We start from the raw sequence: 18,526 nt of genomic DNA, 5'->3' as shown, positions 1-18,526 counted from the left end.
TCCAATCCTCTGGAACCTCACCAGTGGCCAACAAAGAAACAAAGATTTCTGTTAGAGGCCCAGCAATTTCATTTCTTGTCTCAAAGAACAAAGAACAATACAGCACAGGAACAGGCCCTTTGGCCCTCCAAGCCTGCGCCGCTCGTGTGCCCAACTAGACCATTCGTTTGCTCTCTATTCCCAGTCTGTTCATGTGGCTATCTAGATAGGTCTTAAGAACGATCCCAGCATGTCCATCTCAATCACCTTGCTTGGCAGTGCATTCCAGGCCCCCACCACCCTCTGTGTAAAATACGTCCCTCTGACATCTGTGTTGAACCTTATCCCCCTCACCTTGAACCTGTGACCCCTTGTGTTCGTAATCTCCGACCTGGGAAAAAGCTTCCCACTGTTCACTCTATCTATGCCCTTCATAAGTTTATACACCTCTATTAGGTCGCCCCTCATCCTCCGTCTTTCCAGGGAGAACAACCCCAGTTTACCCAATCTCTCCTCATAGCCAAGACCCTCCATACCAGGCAACATCCTGGTAAACCTTTTCTGTACTCTCTCCAAAGCCTCCACGTCCTTCTGGTAGTGTGGCAACCAGAACTGGATGCAGTATTCCAAATGTGGCCTAACCAACGTTCTATACAGCCGCAACATCATATGCCAACTTTTATATTCTATGCCCCGTCCAATAAAGGCAAGCATGCCATATGCCTTCTTCACCACCCTCTCCACATGTGCTGCCACCTTTAAAGATCTGTGGACTTGTACACCCAGGTCCCTCTGCGTGTCTATACTCCTGATGGTTCTGCCATTTATTGTATAGCTCCCCCTTACATTAGAGCTACTGAAATGCAACACTTCGCATTTATCTGGATTAAATTCCATCTGCCATTTCTCCGCCCAATGTTCCAGCCTATCTATATCCTGCTGTATTCTCTGACAATGTTCATCACTATCCGCAACTCCAGCAATCTTCGTGTCGTCTGCAAACTTACTGATCACACCAGCTACATCTTCCTCCAAATCATTTATATATATCACAAACAGCGGAGGTCCCAGTACAGAGCCCTGTGGAACTCCACTAGTCACAGACCTCCAACCGGAAAAAGACCCCTCCACTGCTACCCTCTGTCTTCTATGGCTAAGCCAGTTCTCTACCCATCTAGCTAGCTCACCTTTTATCCCGTGAGATTTAACCTTTTGCACCAGCCTGCCATGAGGGACCTTGTCAAACGCTTTACTAAAATCCATATAGACGACATCCACGGCCCTTCCCTCGTCAATCGTGTTTGTCACCTCCTCAAAAAATTCAACCAAATTTGTGAGGCATGACCTCCCTTGTACAAAACCATGCTGTCTATCGCTAATGAGATTATTCAGTTCTAAATGCGCATTTATCCTATCTCTAAGAATCTTCTCCAACAATTTCCCTACCACGGACGTCAAGCTCACCGTCCTATAATTACCCGGGTTACCCTTGCTACCCTTCTTAAATAACGGGACCACATTTGCTATCCTCCAATCCTCTGGGACCTCACCTGTGTCCAGTGAAGAGACAAAGATTTCTGTTAGAGGCCCAGCAATTTCATCTCTTGCCTCCCTGAGGAGTCTAGGATAGATGCCATCCGGCCCTGGGGATTTGTCTGTCTTAATGTTTCCTAAAAAACCTAACACTTCCTCCCTTGTAATCGAGATTTTTCTAACGGGTAAATACATCTCTCTGAGACACTACCAGTCAACATGTCCCTCTCCTTTGTGAATAGTGATGCAAAGTATTCACTTAGGATCTCACCTACTTCCTTTGGCTCTAAGCATAATTCCCCTCCTTTGTAATCTCCCTGTCTCCCTCAGTAATCTGGGATAGATGCCATCTGGTCCTGGGGATTTATCTACCGCAATGATCTTGTCTACCTTAATAATCCTACACAAAGATCTGTCACTTCAAGAGAATCCTCGATATCACCACCAGTAAAATGTGAAATGCAGAAAATACAATATGTGCTTGCTATTATTCTTATAGCACCACCGGAACCATTAAATAACAAGACCAGAAATAGTTTAATGTCAATGTATACAAGAAATCAGAGTAAGTGTTGAATGGGCTATTGTAGATTAATCTATGAGACCTGTCAGCACAGTACTTGACTGAGCAAACAAGGCAAGCAAGGTAAACATGCCACTGTTCAGTAATGTGTGGACTAACAACAGGTAACAATGAGTGGAACTGGTGTGTGTACTCTGATGACATTTCACATCCCACTGAGGCATTGGCCTTGATATTAAACACAACCTCAAATGCCCCCAACTTGTCACACACATTGTCTTTTCTGGGGCAGTAGGTTTCAGTGTCACAAGTATCCTGACAGAAAACTGGATGCTTAGTTAACATATTTAGATAAGGCTTCCAAAGAGCAATTAGAAAACTGATTTAAAATGCAGGGTTCAGGAAAATTGACAGTGAAAGGGAGCTCCATTGGGTAAATGCACTCCTTGTGGGTCAGGAAGAGGAATGGACCCCGGTCCCTCAAGACACCTTCAGCTTCTCCCTCTGCGACAGGCCCTTCCAGCCCGGATGGTTGATCTCATCCCCCATTCCCAAGAGTACCAGCCATTCTCACCCAGTCACCGATCACAATGTCACTATTAAGAAGAGAGTGGTAAGGAAGTCCTGACATTAGGTTGGACAGGACCTCTATGTTGCCTGGCCTTACTGGGTTCTTTGGTTGTGTCAAATTGACTATTAATATTGGGGCGACTGAGTGAGTGCTGGTTGTACAATTATAGGGATCTTTTCTTACCTTAAAGTATATTTTGAACAGCTGATTGATGAGAAATAACATTCCCCACTTCTTCGAGTCATCGATTCCAGCTCGGCTATGTTCAGAAGCAATGATAAAATTCAGTAAAATCATCTCAATCATTTTTTAAAATAATCAGTGGGCTACGAGTTGAGTTCCTGGACCAAAGTTCCCTTTCACTAACAGGGTGAAGACATCCTTCACTGTGTGTTATGCTCTGAATGGAATATTACAATCAGCTCCTGCTCTAAAACATTTTACATATAAATAAAATTTGAAGACTGTAATAAATTCACCAAACGTATTCAGAATGTGTGAAGCAAAACCTAGATGAGATTCTTAGTCTATTCAAAATAGGCAAAATGGAGCAGTGTATTTCATTATTTAGACCTTGGAAAATTATAAATGCCAATAAGCCGCATTTATCTGCAAGTTAATTGTTGGAACTTAGCTTGGAATTTGCCTCATCCATAAAAGGTTTATACAAGAAATCCTCTCCCAAGGACATCTGACTGTGAGATGTGACACACAAAATCTACTAAAACTGAGCTGACTTAACCATTTATTTAAAAAAAAAGACTGCAGGAATATCAGTCAGCATCATACTGGGGGGCTACTTACAATCTGGGGCAGAATCATAGCCGTGGGAGATGGATCAAGAAGGGCATATTTTAGCTGCACCAATGTGCAAAGCATTGAGGCTGTAACTAGCCACACTTCCCACCAGCCTTGGAGACCATCAACAGATGACTCAAAGGTTAGTATACAAATAGGTAAGTTTAACTTTGACAGAAAACATGCCAGACAGTCTGACACTTATAGGTACTAATTATATGGTGAGAAAACATCATGGCAGCTTAACCTGCAGATAACTTTGTGTAGGGCAACATTTGTTTGTCATTGTTCATTTTGTGCACAATGAAAGCAAAAAGTGCAAGCACCTTAAAAAACAATGGTGACAATCAAGAGATTATAGTCAAAAACAGACACATGAAAGGTTACACGAGTTCCAAACCAGAGTTTATAACCTCAGTCCCTGAGAGCAGCCTACAAAGGTGAGGTAGTTTATTTTCACATGTGTTTACCTTTTCTAAACTGTGTGGATCTGCATATTTGAGAGATTTGTTGGCTGGAAATGCTCCCCTTGCTATTCCACTCAAAAATTCTAAATCAGTACCCTGATATCCTTTAGCATCACATATTGAGAAATAGGGCAATTCATGGACTTAAACCTTTCTCTGTCACTCTATGATTTTCTTCCCCCTCTCCCCCCACCCCAACAACTCATGCCCCCACTATTCTTTATGGATGTTGTGGCACTCCATGGCACACACCTGTCCTTTTCACATGTCTTTTGTCACTACGTGCTGCACACCAATTCCTTGAACATGGCCCCTAAACTCCATGCTCCATACATTATCCATACATAACTTTTGTACATGCTGAGTTGTCATGATTTGGTGGCTCCATCCTGGTGGGACCAGCTGTGGAAGAGCCAAAAGTTCACCAACTTGCAGTGCAACCGGAAGATCCCAGTGGTGGGTGAGACTGGAAAATGCTGAGCACCGTGTTGCAAAACTACCTCATGGTATACACCTACATGGACCATGAGGACAGCACATTTGGGAATCATTGATCTGAAGATTTAACCATGGGACTTTGATATCTAAATCAGCTCCACGATACATTTCTAATGCTGTAAGAGCAGGATGAAATGGTAGCCCAATCCTCAGTTATGCAAATCAGATAAATTTACTCCATTTCTTGTTTACTTTGGCAAATAACAGAAAATTTCTTACCGCAGAAGATCACAAGAGTTACCTTTTAAATCCTGGTCTGAAGTAGCACTATAGTGTGCTTAGTGGGACTTAACTTAGTGTTAACATCAATAAAAAAAAGCTGATAAAACACCTACTTGTCACTGGCACAGACCCGGAAACAACTCATCAGGAGCTCAGCAGCTTTCTCCAACATATCTCCCATCTTGCCCTTCCCTTTCTTCCCGAGCTGCTGGTCTGCCTGCTCACACAAAGGGTGGTGGCGTTGGTGGTGGGTGGGTGGGGGTGGGGGTTTGAAGGGGACAAAATCAGAGGAAAAAATATCATTTTAAAGCTCCTGTTGACATATTTCTCGTTATCTAAAGCTGTGACCTCTAGTACAGTGCGATACTTTTTAAGTGTTGCAAGTTAACTTGTGCACATGATTTGGTTTTACACAACTAACAAAGACCTATCAGCCAAGATAGAAACAAATCACTGCGGATGCTAGAATCTGAAACAAAAACAGAAAATGCTGGAAAATCTCAGCAGGTTTGACAGTATCTGTGGAGAGAGAACAGAGCTAATATTTCGAGTCTAGGCGATCCTTTGTCAGAGCGATATCAGCCAAGATAGAATAGTGTATTCAGCAGTGGGTGTTAATGGCTTTCATAATGCAATTCAAACTTTAACAGCATGACAAAGAAAACTTACGAACAGATCAACAGGCAGAATCAACCTGAAGGAGCAGAGAAGAATGATGAAGGGAATGTTGTTGATTTTCAGAAAGTGTTTGACAAGCTGCCATATAAAAGGCTGGTTAACAAAACTGAGGCTCAGGGAATAGGAGGGCATGTGAGCTTGGATAAAAAAAACAATTGGCTTGCAGATGGAAAACAAGAACTTGTGGTAAATGGTTGTTTTTTTGAACTGCTGAGTGTAGACAGTGGCATTTCCAAAGAGTCACTAGGGCATTGCTGTCTTTGATACATTGACATATTGGAATAGAGTAAAATTTCAAAAACTAAATTAAACTTGGAGGTATTGGCAAACAGTGAGAATGACACCAATGGGACATAGATAGGCTAGCAGAATGGACAGACAAGTGGCCGATGGAGTTTAGAATCACACATTTGTTACACCACATTAGGAAGCTATTAGCCTGTCGTGTCTATGTTGGTACTCCGCAGGAGCAATTCACCTAGTGCCACTCCTGCCTTTTCCCCATAGCTCTGCACCTTCTCCTTTTCAGATAATGATCCAATTCCCTCTCGAAATTGACCCTGTCTCCACTACACTCTCAGGCAGTGCATTCTAGACCCTAATCACTCCCTGCTCGAAAGACTTTTTCCTCATGACCATTTTACCAATTGCCTTAAATCTGTGCCCTGTGGTTCTTGATCCTTCCACCAATGGGAACAGTTAGAGTCATAGAGGTTTACAGAATGGAAACAGGCTCTTCGGCCCAACTTGTCCACGCTGCCCTTTTTTTTTTAAAACCCCTAAGCTAATCCCAATTGTCCGCATTTGGCCCATATCCCTCTATACCCATCGTACCCATGTAACTATCTAAATGCTTTTTAAAATATAAAATTGTACCCACCTCTGCTACTACTTCTGGCAGCTTGTTCCAGACACTCACCACCCTGTGTGTGAAAGAATTGCCCCTCTGGACACTTTTGTATCTCTCCCCTCTCACTTTAAACCTATGCCCTCTAGTTTTAGACTCCCCTACCTTCGGGAAAAGATATTGACTATCTACCTTGTCTATGCCCCTCATTATTTTATAGACCTCTATAAGGTCACCCCTCAGCCTCCTACGCTCCAGAGAAAAAAGTCCCAGTCTATTCAGCCTCTCCTTATAACTCAATCCATCAAGTCCCGGTAGCATCCTAGTAAATCTTTTCTGCACTCTTTCTAGCTTAATAATATCCTTTCTATAATAGGGTGACCAGAATTGCACACAGTATTCCAAGTGTGGCCTTACCAATGTCTTGTACAACTTCAACAAGACGTCCCAACTCCTGTATTCAATGTTCTGACCGATGAAACCAAGCATGCCGAATGCCTTCTTCATCACTCTGTCCACCAGTGACTCCGCTTTCAAGGAGCTATGAACATGTACCCCTAGATCTCTTTGTTCTGTAACTCTCCCCAACGCCCTACCGTTAACTGAATAAGTCCTGTCTGCCCTGGTTCAATCTACCAAAATGCATCACCTCACATTTGTCTAAATTAAACTCCATCTGCCATTCGTCAGCCCACTGGCCCAATTGATCAAGATTCCGTTGCAATTGGAGATAACTTTCTTCACTGTCCACTATGCCACCAATCTTGGTGTCATCTGCAAACTTACTAACCATGCCCCCTATATTCTCATCCAAATCATTAATATAAATGACAAATAACAGTGGGCCCAGCACTGATCCCTGAGGCACACCGCTGGTCACAGGCCTCCAGTTTGAAAAACAACTCTCTACAACCACCCTCTGGTTTCTGTCAAGAACAGTAAGAAGTTTAACAACACCAGGTTAAAGTCCAACAGGTTTATTTGGTAGCAAAAGCCACACAAGCTTTCGGAGCTCCGAAAGCTTGTGTGGCTTTTGCTACCAAATAAACCTGTTGGACTTCAACCTGGTGTTGTTAAACTTCTTACTGTGTTTACCCCAGTCCAACACCGGCATCTCCACATTCTGTCAAGAAGCCAATTTTGTATCCATTTAGATACCTCACCCTGGATCCCGTGAGATTTAACTTTATGCAACAACCTACCATGCGGTACCTTGTCAAAGGCCTTGCTAAAATCCATGTAGACAACATCAACTGCACTGCCCTCATCTACCTTCTTGGTTACCCCTTGAAAAAACTCAATTAAATTTGTGAGACATGATTTTCCACTCACAAAGCCATGCTGACTGTCCCTAATCAGTCTTTGCATCTCTAAATGCCTGTAGATCCTGTCTCTCAAAATACCTTCCAACAATTTACCCACCACAGATGTGAGGCTCACTGGCCTGTAGTTCCAGGCTTTTGCCTGCAGCCCTTTTTAGACAAAGACACAACATCTGCCACTCTCCAATCTTCAGGCACCTCACCCGTGACTATCGATGAATCAAATAGAGTTTATCCCTCTCTAGTCTGCACAGACCCCTCATCATTTTGAATACTGTCTACTTTTTTTTTCAACCTTCTCTTCTCCTAGGAGAACTTCAGTACCAACTTTGAACAAAAAAACAAAGAAAAGTAACAGGCCCTTTGGCTCTCCAAGTCCGTGCCGATCACGATGCCCTAACTAAAAAAAAAACCTTCTGTCCTTACTCAGACTGTATCCCTCTATTCCCTTCCTATTAATGTACCCATCCAGATGCCTCTTAAATGTTGCCAATGTGCCTGCTTACACCACTTTCCAGGCACTCACCACTCTCTCCATGAAAAACTTCTCCCGTACATCTCCCTTAAACTTTCCCCCTCTCGCCTTGAACCTCCAAAATTTGATCCTCCAAAATGCATTTCCTCACATCAGTCCAGATTAAACTCCATCCGCCATTTCTGTGCCCAAGTGTCTAATCGATGTATATTAGGGGGAATTATAGACCAGTAAGCCTAGCATCGGTAGTGGGGAAAATTCTCGAATCCATCATCAAGGACTTTATAGCGGAGCATTTGGAAAGCAGTGTCAGGGTCAGACAGAGTCAGCATGGATTTATGAAGGGGAAATCATGCTTGACAAATCAGTTGGAATTCTTTGAAGATGTAACTAGTAGAGTTGACGAGGTTGAGCCAGTCGATGTAGTATACTTGGGACTTTCAAAAAGCATTTGACAAAGTCCCACATCAGAGATCATTGTGCAAGATTAAAGCGTATGGGATTGGGGGAAGTGTACTGAGATGGAAAGAAAACTGGTTGTCAGAGAGGAAACAAAGAGTAGGAATTAACGGGTCCTTTTCAACTTGGCAGGCAGCAACCAGTGGGGTGCCACAGGGATCGGTGCTGGGACCCCCAGCTATTCACAATATATAATTATTTGGATGAGGGAACAAAAATGTAACATCTCAAAGTTTGCAGATGATACCAAGTTGTGTGGAAAGGGGAACTGTGACGAGGAGGCAGAGATCCTTCAGCATTATCTGGACAGGTTGGGTGAGTGGGCAAATCAATGGCAGATGCAGTATAATTTGGATGGGAGATCACTTTGGCAGCAAATGTGAGGTCACTTTGGTAGCAAAAACAAGGCGGCAGATTACTACCTGAATGGCTGTAAATTGGGAGAGGGGAGAGTGCAGCGGGATCGGAGTGTCCTTGTGCACCAGTCGCTGAAGGTAAGCATAAAGGTGCAGAAAGCGATAAAGAGGGCAAATGGTATGTTGGCTTTCATTGCGAGAGGTTTCGAGTACAGGAGCAGGGATATGATGTTGCAATTATACAGCGTCTCGGTGAGGCCACACCTAAAATATTGCGTGCAGTTTTGGTCTCCTTTTCTGAGGAAGGATGTTCTTGCTCTCGAGGGAGTGCAGCAAAGATTTACCAGGCTGATTCCGGGGATGGTGAGACTGATGTATGAGGAGAGATTGACTAGGTTAGGATTGTTATTGAGTTCGACGATCAGACATGATCGTGATGAATGGCGGAGCAGGTTCGAATGGCCTCCTCCTGCTCCTATCTCCTATAGAATCATAGAATCCTACAGTGCAGAAGGAGGCCATTCGGCCCATCGGGCCTGCACCGACCATAATACCACCCAGGCCCTATCCCATACTTACCCTAGCTAGTTCCCCCTGACACTGAGGGGCAATTTAGCATGGCCAATCCACCTAACCCGCACATCTTTGGACTGTGGGAGGAAACCGGAGCACCCGGAGGAAACCCACGTCAACATGGGGAGAATGTGCAAACTCCACAGAGCCAATGACCGGAGGCCGGAATGGAACCTGGGGTCCTGGCACTGAGAGGCAGCAGCGCCAACCACTATGCCATCGTGTTTCTATATCCCGTTGTATTCTCTGACAACCCCGGCATTATCAGCAACTCCACCAATCTTCGTGTCATCTGCAAACTTACTAATCAGACCACCCACATTTTGATCATTTATATTTACTACAAACAACAGTGGTCCCAGCACTGATCCCTGCAGAACACCACTAGCTACAGATCTCCATTCTGAAAAGCACCCTTCCACCGCTATTCTCCGTCTTCTATGACCAAGCCAGTTCTGTATCCATTTACCCAGCCCAACCCGAATCCCATGTGATTTTAGCTTTTGTACCAGTCGGCCATGTGGGACATTGTCAAATGTCTTATTGAAGTCCATATAAACTACATCCACAGGCCTTCCCATATCAATTATCTTTGTCACCTCTTCAAAAAATCAAGTTGTGATGTGGAGATGCCAGCATTGGACACCGTGTGACAATCACCAGGCAAGAGTGTTCCCTTCCAGCTTCCGATCTTCGGGTAAGCGTTCTCCAAAGCGGCCTTCAAGACACACAACGCAGAATCGTCAGGCAGAAACTGATAGTCAAATTCCGCACACATAGGACGGCCTCAACCGAGATCTTGGGTTCATGTCACACTACGTGTAACACCCACCTGGCCTGGGCTTGCAAAATCCTACTAACTGTCCTGGCTTGAGACAATTCACACCTTTTTAACCTGTGATTATCGCTCTTTCCACTCGCATTATCTGTACCTGTAAAACTTGATTTCCTGTAAAGACTCGCATTCCAACCATTATCTTGCAACTGTGTCTCTGTCTATATATGCCATGTTTGTGAACCCATCTCTCCATTCACCTGAGGAAAGAGCAGCGCTCCGAAAGCTCATGATTCCAAATAAACCTGTTGGACTTCAACCTGGTGTTGTCAGTCAGGTTGGTGAGACATGACCTTCCCTATACAAAACCATGCTGCTTGTCACTAACTAGTCCATTTTCTTCCAAATGTGCATATATCCTGTCCCTCGGGATCTTCTCCAAAAGCTTCCCCACCACAGACATCAGGCTCACCAGCCTATAATTTCCTGGATTATCCTTGCTTCCTTTCTTAAACAAGGGAACAACATTGGTTATTCTCCAGTCCTCTGGAACCTTGCCTGTGGTCAAAGAGGATGTGAAGATATCCGTTAAGGCCCCAGCAATTCCTCCCTTGCCTCCCTCAGTAACCTGGGATTTTCAAATCTTTCTACATAACTGAAATTCCCCATCCCTGGTACCATTTTCGTCAATCTTTACTCCACCCTCTCCAATGTCTTCTCATCTTTCCTAAAGTGTGCTATCTAAAACTGAATGCAACACTTCAGCTGAGGCTGAACCAGTGTTTTACACATGTTTAACATACCTTCCTCTTTATTTCATGCCTCTTACTAATAAAGCCTAGGGTATTGTATGCTTTATTAACGTCACTCTCAATCTGCCCAGCCACCTTCAAAGATTAATGCATCCATGTAACTCTGCTCCTGCACCCCTTTAGAAATGTGCCCTTTTTATTTTGTTTCTGCATTCTTCCCACCAACATGAACCACTGAGAGTGAGAGTACTATCAACAATCCCTAAGAACACATTAGAGGTGTGCAAGGAAATCCTTACACATGGCTGCAGGTTCAAAGATCATGAATGTATCATCTATGCATTAGAAATGGGCATGAGGTAGCAGCTTAGAACATAGAACAGTACAGCACAGAACAGGCCCTTCGGCCCACGATGTTGTGCCGAGCTTTATCTGAAACCAAGATCAAGCTATCCCACTCCCTGTCATCCTGGTGTGCTCCATGTGCCTATCCAATAACCGCTTAAATGTTCCTAAAGTGTCTGACTCCACTATCACTGCAGGCAGTCCATTCCACACCCCAACCACTCTCTGCGTAAAGAACCTACCTCTGATATCCTTCCTATATCTCCCACCACGAACCCTATAGTTATGCCCCCTTGTAATAGCTCCATCCACGCGAGGAAATAGTCTTTGAACATTCACTCTATCTATCCCCTTCATCATTTTATAAACCTCTATTAAGTCTCCCCTCAGCCTCCTCCGCTCCAGAGAGAGCAGCCCTAGCTCCCTCAACCTTTCCTCATAAGACTACCCTCCAAACCAGGCAGCATCCTGGTAAATCTCCTCTGCATTCTTTCCAGCGCTTCCACATCCTTCTTATAATGAGGTGACCAGAACTGCACACAATATTCCAAATGTGGTCTCACCAAGGTCCTGTACAGTTGCAGCATAACCCCACGGCTCTTAAACTCCAACCCCCTGTTAATAAAAGCTAACACACTATAGGCCTTCTTCACAGCTCTATCCACTTGAGTGGCAACCTTTAGAGATCTGTGGATATGGACCCCAAGATCTCTCTCTTCCTCCACAGCCTTCAGAACCCCACCTTTTACCCTGTAATCCACATTTAAATTAGTCCTACCAAAATGAATCACCTCACATTTATCAGGGTTAAACTCCATTTGCCATTTTTCAGCCCAGCTTTGCATCCTATCTATGTCACTTTGCAGTCTACAACAGCCCTCCACCTCATCCACTACTCCACCAATCTTGGTGTCATCAGCAAATTTACTGATCCACCCTTCAGCCCCCTCCTCTAAGTCATTAATAAAAATTACAAAGAGCAGAGGACCAAGCACTGATCCCTGTGGCACTCCGCTAGCAACCTGCCTCCAATCCGAAAATTTTCCATCCACCACCACCCTCTGTCTTCGATCAGACAGCCAGTTACCTATCCAATCGGCCAACTTTCCCTCTATCCCACACCTCCTCACTTTCATCATAAGCCAACCATGGGGGACCTTATCAAACGCCTTACTAAAATCCATGTATATGACATCAACTGCCCTACCTTCATCAACACACTTAGTCACCTCCTCATAAAATTCTATCAAATTTGTGAGGCACGACTTGCCCTTCACGAATCCGTGCTGACTATCCCGGATTAATCCGCATCTTTCTAAATGGTCGTAAATTCCATCCCTAAGGACCTGTTCCATCAGTTTACCAACCACCGAAGTAAGACTAACCGGTCTATAATTACCAGGGTCATTTCTATTCCCTTTCTTAAACAGAGGAACAACATTCGCCATTCCCCAGTCCTCTGGCACCATCCCCGTGGACAGTGAGGACTCAAAGATCAAAGCCAAAGGCTCTGCAATCTCATCCCTTGCCTCCCAAAGAATACTAGGATATATTTCATCAGGCCCAGGGGACTTATCGACCTTCAGTTTATTCAAAACTGCCAGGACATCCTCCCTCCGAACATCTATTTCCTCCAGCCTATTAGCCTGCAACACCTTCTCTTCCTCAAAAACATGGCCCCTCTCCTTGGTGAGCACTGACGAAAAGTATTCATTCATCACCTCGCCTGTCTCTACTGACTCCATACACAAGTTCCCACTACTGTCCTTGACCGGCCCTAACCTCACCCTGGTCATTCTTTTATTCCTCACATAAGAGTAAAAAGCCTTGGGGTTTTCCTTGATCCGACCCGCCAAGGACTTCTCATGTCCCCTCCTCGCTCTCCTAAGCCCCTTTTTCAGCTCGTTCCTTGCTAACTTGTAACCCTCAATCGAGCCATCTGAACCTAGTTTCCTCATCCCTACATAAGCTTCCCTCTTCTTTTTCACAAGACATTCCACCTCTTTCGTGAACCATGGTTCCCTCACTCGGCCATTTCCTCCCTGCCTGACAGAGACATACCTATCAAGGACACCCAGTATTTGTTCCTTGAAAAAGTTCCACTTTTCATTAGTGCCTTTCCCAGACAGTTTCTGTTCCCAACTTATGCCCCCTAATTCTTGCCTAATCGCATCATAATTACCTCTCCCCCAATTGTAAACCTTGCCCTGCCGTACGGCCCTATCCCTCTCCATTGCAATAACAAAAGACACCGAATTGTGGTCACTATCTCCAAAGTGCTCTCCCACAACCAAATCTAACACTTGGCCCGGTTCATTTCCCAGTACCAAATCCAATGTGGCCTCATCTCTTGTCGGCCTATCCACATATTGTGTCAGGAACCTTCCTGCACACACTGCACAAAAACTGCCCCATCCGAACTATTTGACCTACAAAGGTTCCAATCAATATTTGGAAAGTTAACGTCCCCCATGACAACTACCCTGTGACCCCCACACCTATCCATAATCTGCTTAGCAATTTCTTCCTCCACATCTCTATTACTATTTGGGGGCCTATAGTAAACTCCTAACAACGTGACCGCTCCTTTCCTATTTCTAATCTCAGCCCATATTACCTCAATGTGCAGATCCCCCTCGAAGTGCCTTTCCGCAGCCGTTAAACTATCCTTGATTAACAATGCTACTCCTCCACCTCTTTTACCAGCTTCCCTACACTTACTGAAACATCTATACCCCGGAACGTCCAACAACCATTCCTGTCCTTGTTCTACCCACGTCTCTGTAATGGCCACAACATGAGCTTAGGGCTCATTCTGTCAAAAATAGAACATAGAACATTACAGCGCAGAACAGGCCCTTCGGCCCACGATGTTGCACCGACCAGTTAAAAAAAAAACTGTGACCCTCCAACCTAAACCAATTTCTTTTCGTCCATGAACCTATCTACGGATCTCTTAAACGCCCCCAAACTAGGCGCATTTACTACTGATGCTGGCAGGGCATTCCAATCCCTCACCACCCTCTGGGTAAAGAACCTACCCCTGACATCGGTTCTATAACTACCCCCCCTCAATTTAAAGCCATGCCCCCTCGTGCTGGATTTCTCCATCAGAGGAAAAAGGCTATCACTATCCACCCTATCTAAACCTCTAATCATCTTATATGTTTCAATAAGATCCCCTCTTAGCCGCCGCCTTTCCAGCGAAAACAATCCCAAATCCCTCAGCCTCTCCTCATAGGATCTCCCCTCCATACCAGGCAACATCCTGGTAAACCTCCTCTGCACCCTCTCCAAAGCCTCCACATCCTTCCTGTAATGTGGGGACCAGAACTGCACACAGTACTCCAAGTGCGGCCGCACCAGAGTTGTGTACAGTTGCAACATAACGCTACGACTCCTAAATTCAATCCCCCTACCAATAAACGCCAAGACACCATATGCCTTCTTAACAACCTTATCTACTTGATTCCCAACTTTCAGGGATCTATGCACACATACACCTAGATCCCTCTGCTCCTCCACACTATTCAAAGTCCTCCCGTTAGCCCTATACTCAACACATCTGTTATTCCTACCAAAGTGAATTACCTCACACTTCTCCGCATTAAACTCCATCCGCCACCTCTCGGCCCAACTTTGCAACCTGTCTAAGTCTTCCTGCAAACTACGACACCCTTCCTCACTGTCTACCACACCACCGACTTTGGTGTCATCAGCAAATTTGCTAATCCACCCAACTACACCCTCATCCAGATCATTAATAAATATTACAAACAGCAGTGGCCCCAAAACAGATCCCTGAGGTACACCACTTGTAACCGCACTCCATGATGAATATTTACTATCAACCACCACCCTCTGTTTCCTATCCGCTAGCCAATTCCTGATCCAATTTCCTAGATCACCCCCAATCCCATACATCTGCATTTTCTGCAGAAGCCTACCATGGTGAACCTTATCAAACGCCTTACTAAAATCCATATATACCACGTCCACTGCCTTGCCCCCATCCACCTCCTTGGTCACTTTCTCAAAAAACTCAATAAGGTTAGTAAGGCACGACCTACCTGCCACAAAACCATGCTGACTATCACCTATCAATTCATTACTCTCCAAATAACTATAAATCCTATCCCTTATAATTTTTTCCAACATCTTGCCGACAACAGAAGTGAGACTCACCGGTCTATAATTCCCGGGGAAGTCTCTGTTCCCCTTCTTAAACAATGGGACAACATTCGCTAACCTCCAATCTTCTGGTACTATACCAGAGGCCAACGACGACCTGAAGATCAGAGCCAGAGGCTCTGCAATCACTTCTCTTGCCTCCCAGAGAATCCTTGGATAAATCCCATCCGGACCAGGGGATTTATCTATTTTCAGACCCTCCAGAATATCCTGCACATCCTCCTTATCAACTGTAATACTGTCTATTCTACTCCCTTGCAACCCAGTGTCCTCCTCAGCTATATTCATGTCCCCTTGCGTGAACACCGAAGAGAAATATTGGTTCAATGCTTCACCAATCTCCTCCGGTTCCACACATAACTTCCCTCTGCCATCTATAACTGGCCCTAAACTTGCCCTAACCAACCTTCTGTTCTTGACATACCTATAGAACGCCTTAGGATTCTCTTTAACCCTATCCGCCAAAGTCTTCTCATGTCCCCTTTTAGCCCTTCTAAGCTCGCTCTTCAACTCCCTCTTAGCCAATCTAAAGCTTTCTAGTGCACTACCCGAGTGCTCACGTCTCATCCGAACATAAGCCTCCTTTTTCTTTTTAACCAACAAAGAAACTTTTTTGGTGCACCACGGTTCCCTAGCCCTACCAATTCCTCCTTGCCTGACAGGGACATACCTATCACAGACTCGCAGTAGCTGCTCCTTGAAAAAACTCCACATGTCGGACGTTCCCAGTCCCTGTAATCTCCTAGTCCAACCTATGTTTCCTAATTCTCTCCTAATAGCCTCATAATTACCCTTCCCCCAGCTAAAACCACTGGCCCGAGGTTCATGCCTATCCCTTTCCATCACTAAGGTGAACGTAACCGAATTGTGGTCACTATCCCCAAAATGCACACCAACTTCCAAGTCCAGCACCTGGTCTGGCTCATTTCCCAGCACCAGATCCAATATAGCCTCACCTCTAGTTGGCCTGTCTACATACTGAGTCAAAAAACCTTCCTGCACGCTTTGAACAAAAACTGACCCCTCTAACGAGCTAGAGCTATAACAATTCCAGTCAATATTAGTCAAGTTAAAATCCCCCATAACAATTGCCCTATTACTTTCACTCCTAAGCAGGATTGACTCCGCAATCCTTTCCTCAACCTCTCTAGAACTTTTAGGAGGTCTATAAAAGACTCAAAAGTGTCCCCACACCCCCACTTCTTGCCTTCAAACAACCACGCAACCTCAAACAGACCATTGTCTGCAGCAAACTACCCAGCCTTCAGGAGAACAGTGACCACGACACCACACAACCCTGCCACAGCAACCTCTGCAAGACGTGCCGGATCATCAACACGGATGCCATCATCTCACGTGAGAACACCATCTACCAGGTACACGGTACCTACTCTTGCAACTCGGCCAACGTTGTCTACCTGATACGCTGCAAGAAAGGATGTCCCGAGGCATGGTACATTGGGGAAACCATGCAGACGCTACGACAACGGATGAATGAACACCGCTCGACAATCACCAGGCAAGACTGTTCTCTTCCTGTGGGGGAGCACTTCAGCAGTCACGGGCATTCAGCCTTGGATCTTCAGGTAAGCGTTCTCCAAGGCGGCCTTCACGACACACGACAGCGCAGAGTCACTGAGCAGAAACTGATAGCCAAGTTCCGCACACATGAGGACGGTCTAAACCGGGATGTTGGATTTATGTCACATTATCAGTAACCCCCACAGCTTGCCTCCTGGACTTGCACAATTTCACAAGCTGTACTGTCTGGAGACAATACACATCTCTTTAACCTGTGTTGAATGCTCCCTCCCCCCACATTGTCTGTACATTTAAGACCTGGCTGGCTGTAGAGATTTGCATTCTAATCAGTATTCTGTAATTTGATTTCTGTGTCTGTGCCCTGTTTGAGAACAGAGACCACTCCATCTGACGAAGGAGCATTGCTCCGAAAGCTTATGGTATTTGCTACCAAATAAACCTGTTGGACTTTAACCTGGTGTTGTGAGACTTCTTACTGTGCTTACCCCAGTCCAACGCCGGCATCTCCACATCATGACTTCTATGGCCAAGCCAGTTCTGTATCCAACTTGCCAACTCTCCTCTAACTCCATGTGACTTCACCTTTTGTACCAGTCTAGCATGACGTACCTTGTCAAGTGCCTTGTCACTTCTTGTGGAAATCGACAAAAATGTTATCAGGTACCAGACCGAGAGGGGATCCTAAGACTACACTATTTGAACTTGGCTGCGTGTGTGGCTAAATGTATAATTTCAATGAATACAGTTTCAGAAAACGGCAGTACATAGAGTCATAGAGGTTTACAGCATGGGAACAGGCTCTTCAGCCCAACTTGTCCATGCCGCCCTGTTTTTACCACTAAGCTAGTTCCAATTGCTATCATTTTGCCCATATCCCTCTACCCATCTGCTGCAAAGTTGAGTAGAGTAATTGTGAATTTAGTCAGTCATAGAGGTTTACAGCATGGAAACAAGCCCTTCGGCCCAACTTGTCCATGCTGCCCTTTTTTTTAAACCCCGAAGCTAGTCCCAATTGCCCGCATTTGGCCCATATCCCTCTGTACCCATCTTACTCACGTAACTATCTAAATGCTTTTTAAAACATAAAATTGTACCCGCCTCTACTACTACCTCTGGCAGCTTGTTCCAGACACTCACCACCCTCTGTGTGAAACAATTGCCCCTCTGAACACTTCTGTATCTCTCCCCTCTCACCTTAAACCTATGCCCTCTAGTTTTAGACTCCCCTACCTTTAGGAAAAGATATTGACAATCTAGCTGATCTATGCCCCTCATTATTTTATAGACCTCTATAAGATCACCCCTCAGCCTTCTACGCTCCAGAGAAAAAAGTCCCAGTCTATCCAGCCTCTCCTTATAACTCAAACCATCAAGTCCCGGTAGCATCCTAGTAAATCCTTTCTGCACTCTTTCTAGTTTAATAATATCCTTTCTATAATAGGGTGACCAGAACTGTACACAGTATTCCAAGTGTGGCCTTACCAATGTCTTGTGCAACTTCAACAAGACGTCCCAACTCCTGTATTCAATGTTCTGACCAATGAAACCAAGCATGCTAAATGCCTTCTTCACCACTCTGTCCACCTGTGACTCCACTTTCAGGGAGCTATAAACATGTAC

The 18,526-nt window shown here is 44.9% G+C and overlaps 1 protein-coding gene across 4 annotated transcripts in view; it reads right to left on the bottom strand.

Annotated features, from left to right (window-relative positions):
• pcid2 (PCI domain containing 2) overlaps nt 1-18,526 on the bottom strand; it is a 78,859-nt gene that overhangs the window by 20,519 nt on the left and 39,814 nt on the right. For all 4 annotated transcript variants that reach the window (XM_078232343.1, XM_078232344.1, XM_078232345.1 and 1 more), the window contains 2 exons: nt 4,705-4,808; nt 2,790-2,865 (listed from right to left, as the gene is read on the bottom strand). In XM_078232343.1, coding sequence (XP_078088469.1) covers nt 2,790-2,865; nt 4,705-4,808 — 180 coding nt within the window. The remainder of the gene's footprint in view (nt 1-2,789; nt 2,866-4,704; nt 4,809-18,526) is intronic.

Source organism: Mustelus asterias, chromosome 17 (assembly GCF_964213995.1).
Source record: "Mustelus asterias chromosome 17, sMusAst1.hap1.1, whole genome shotgun sequence".
Classification (NCBI taxonomy): Eukaryota; Metazoa; Chordata; class Chondrichthyes; order Carcharhiniformes; family Triakidae; genus Mustelus; species Mustelus asterias.
Note: the sequence above shows the minus strand (reverse complement) of the source record. Positions and strands in the feature narration are given on the sequence as shown.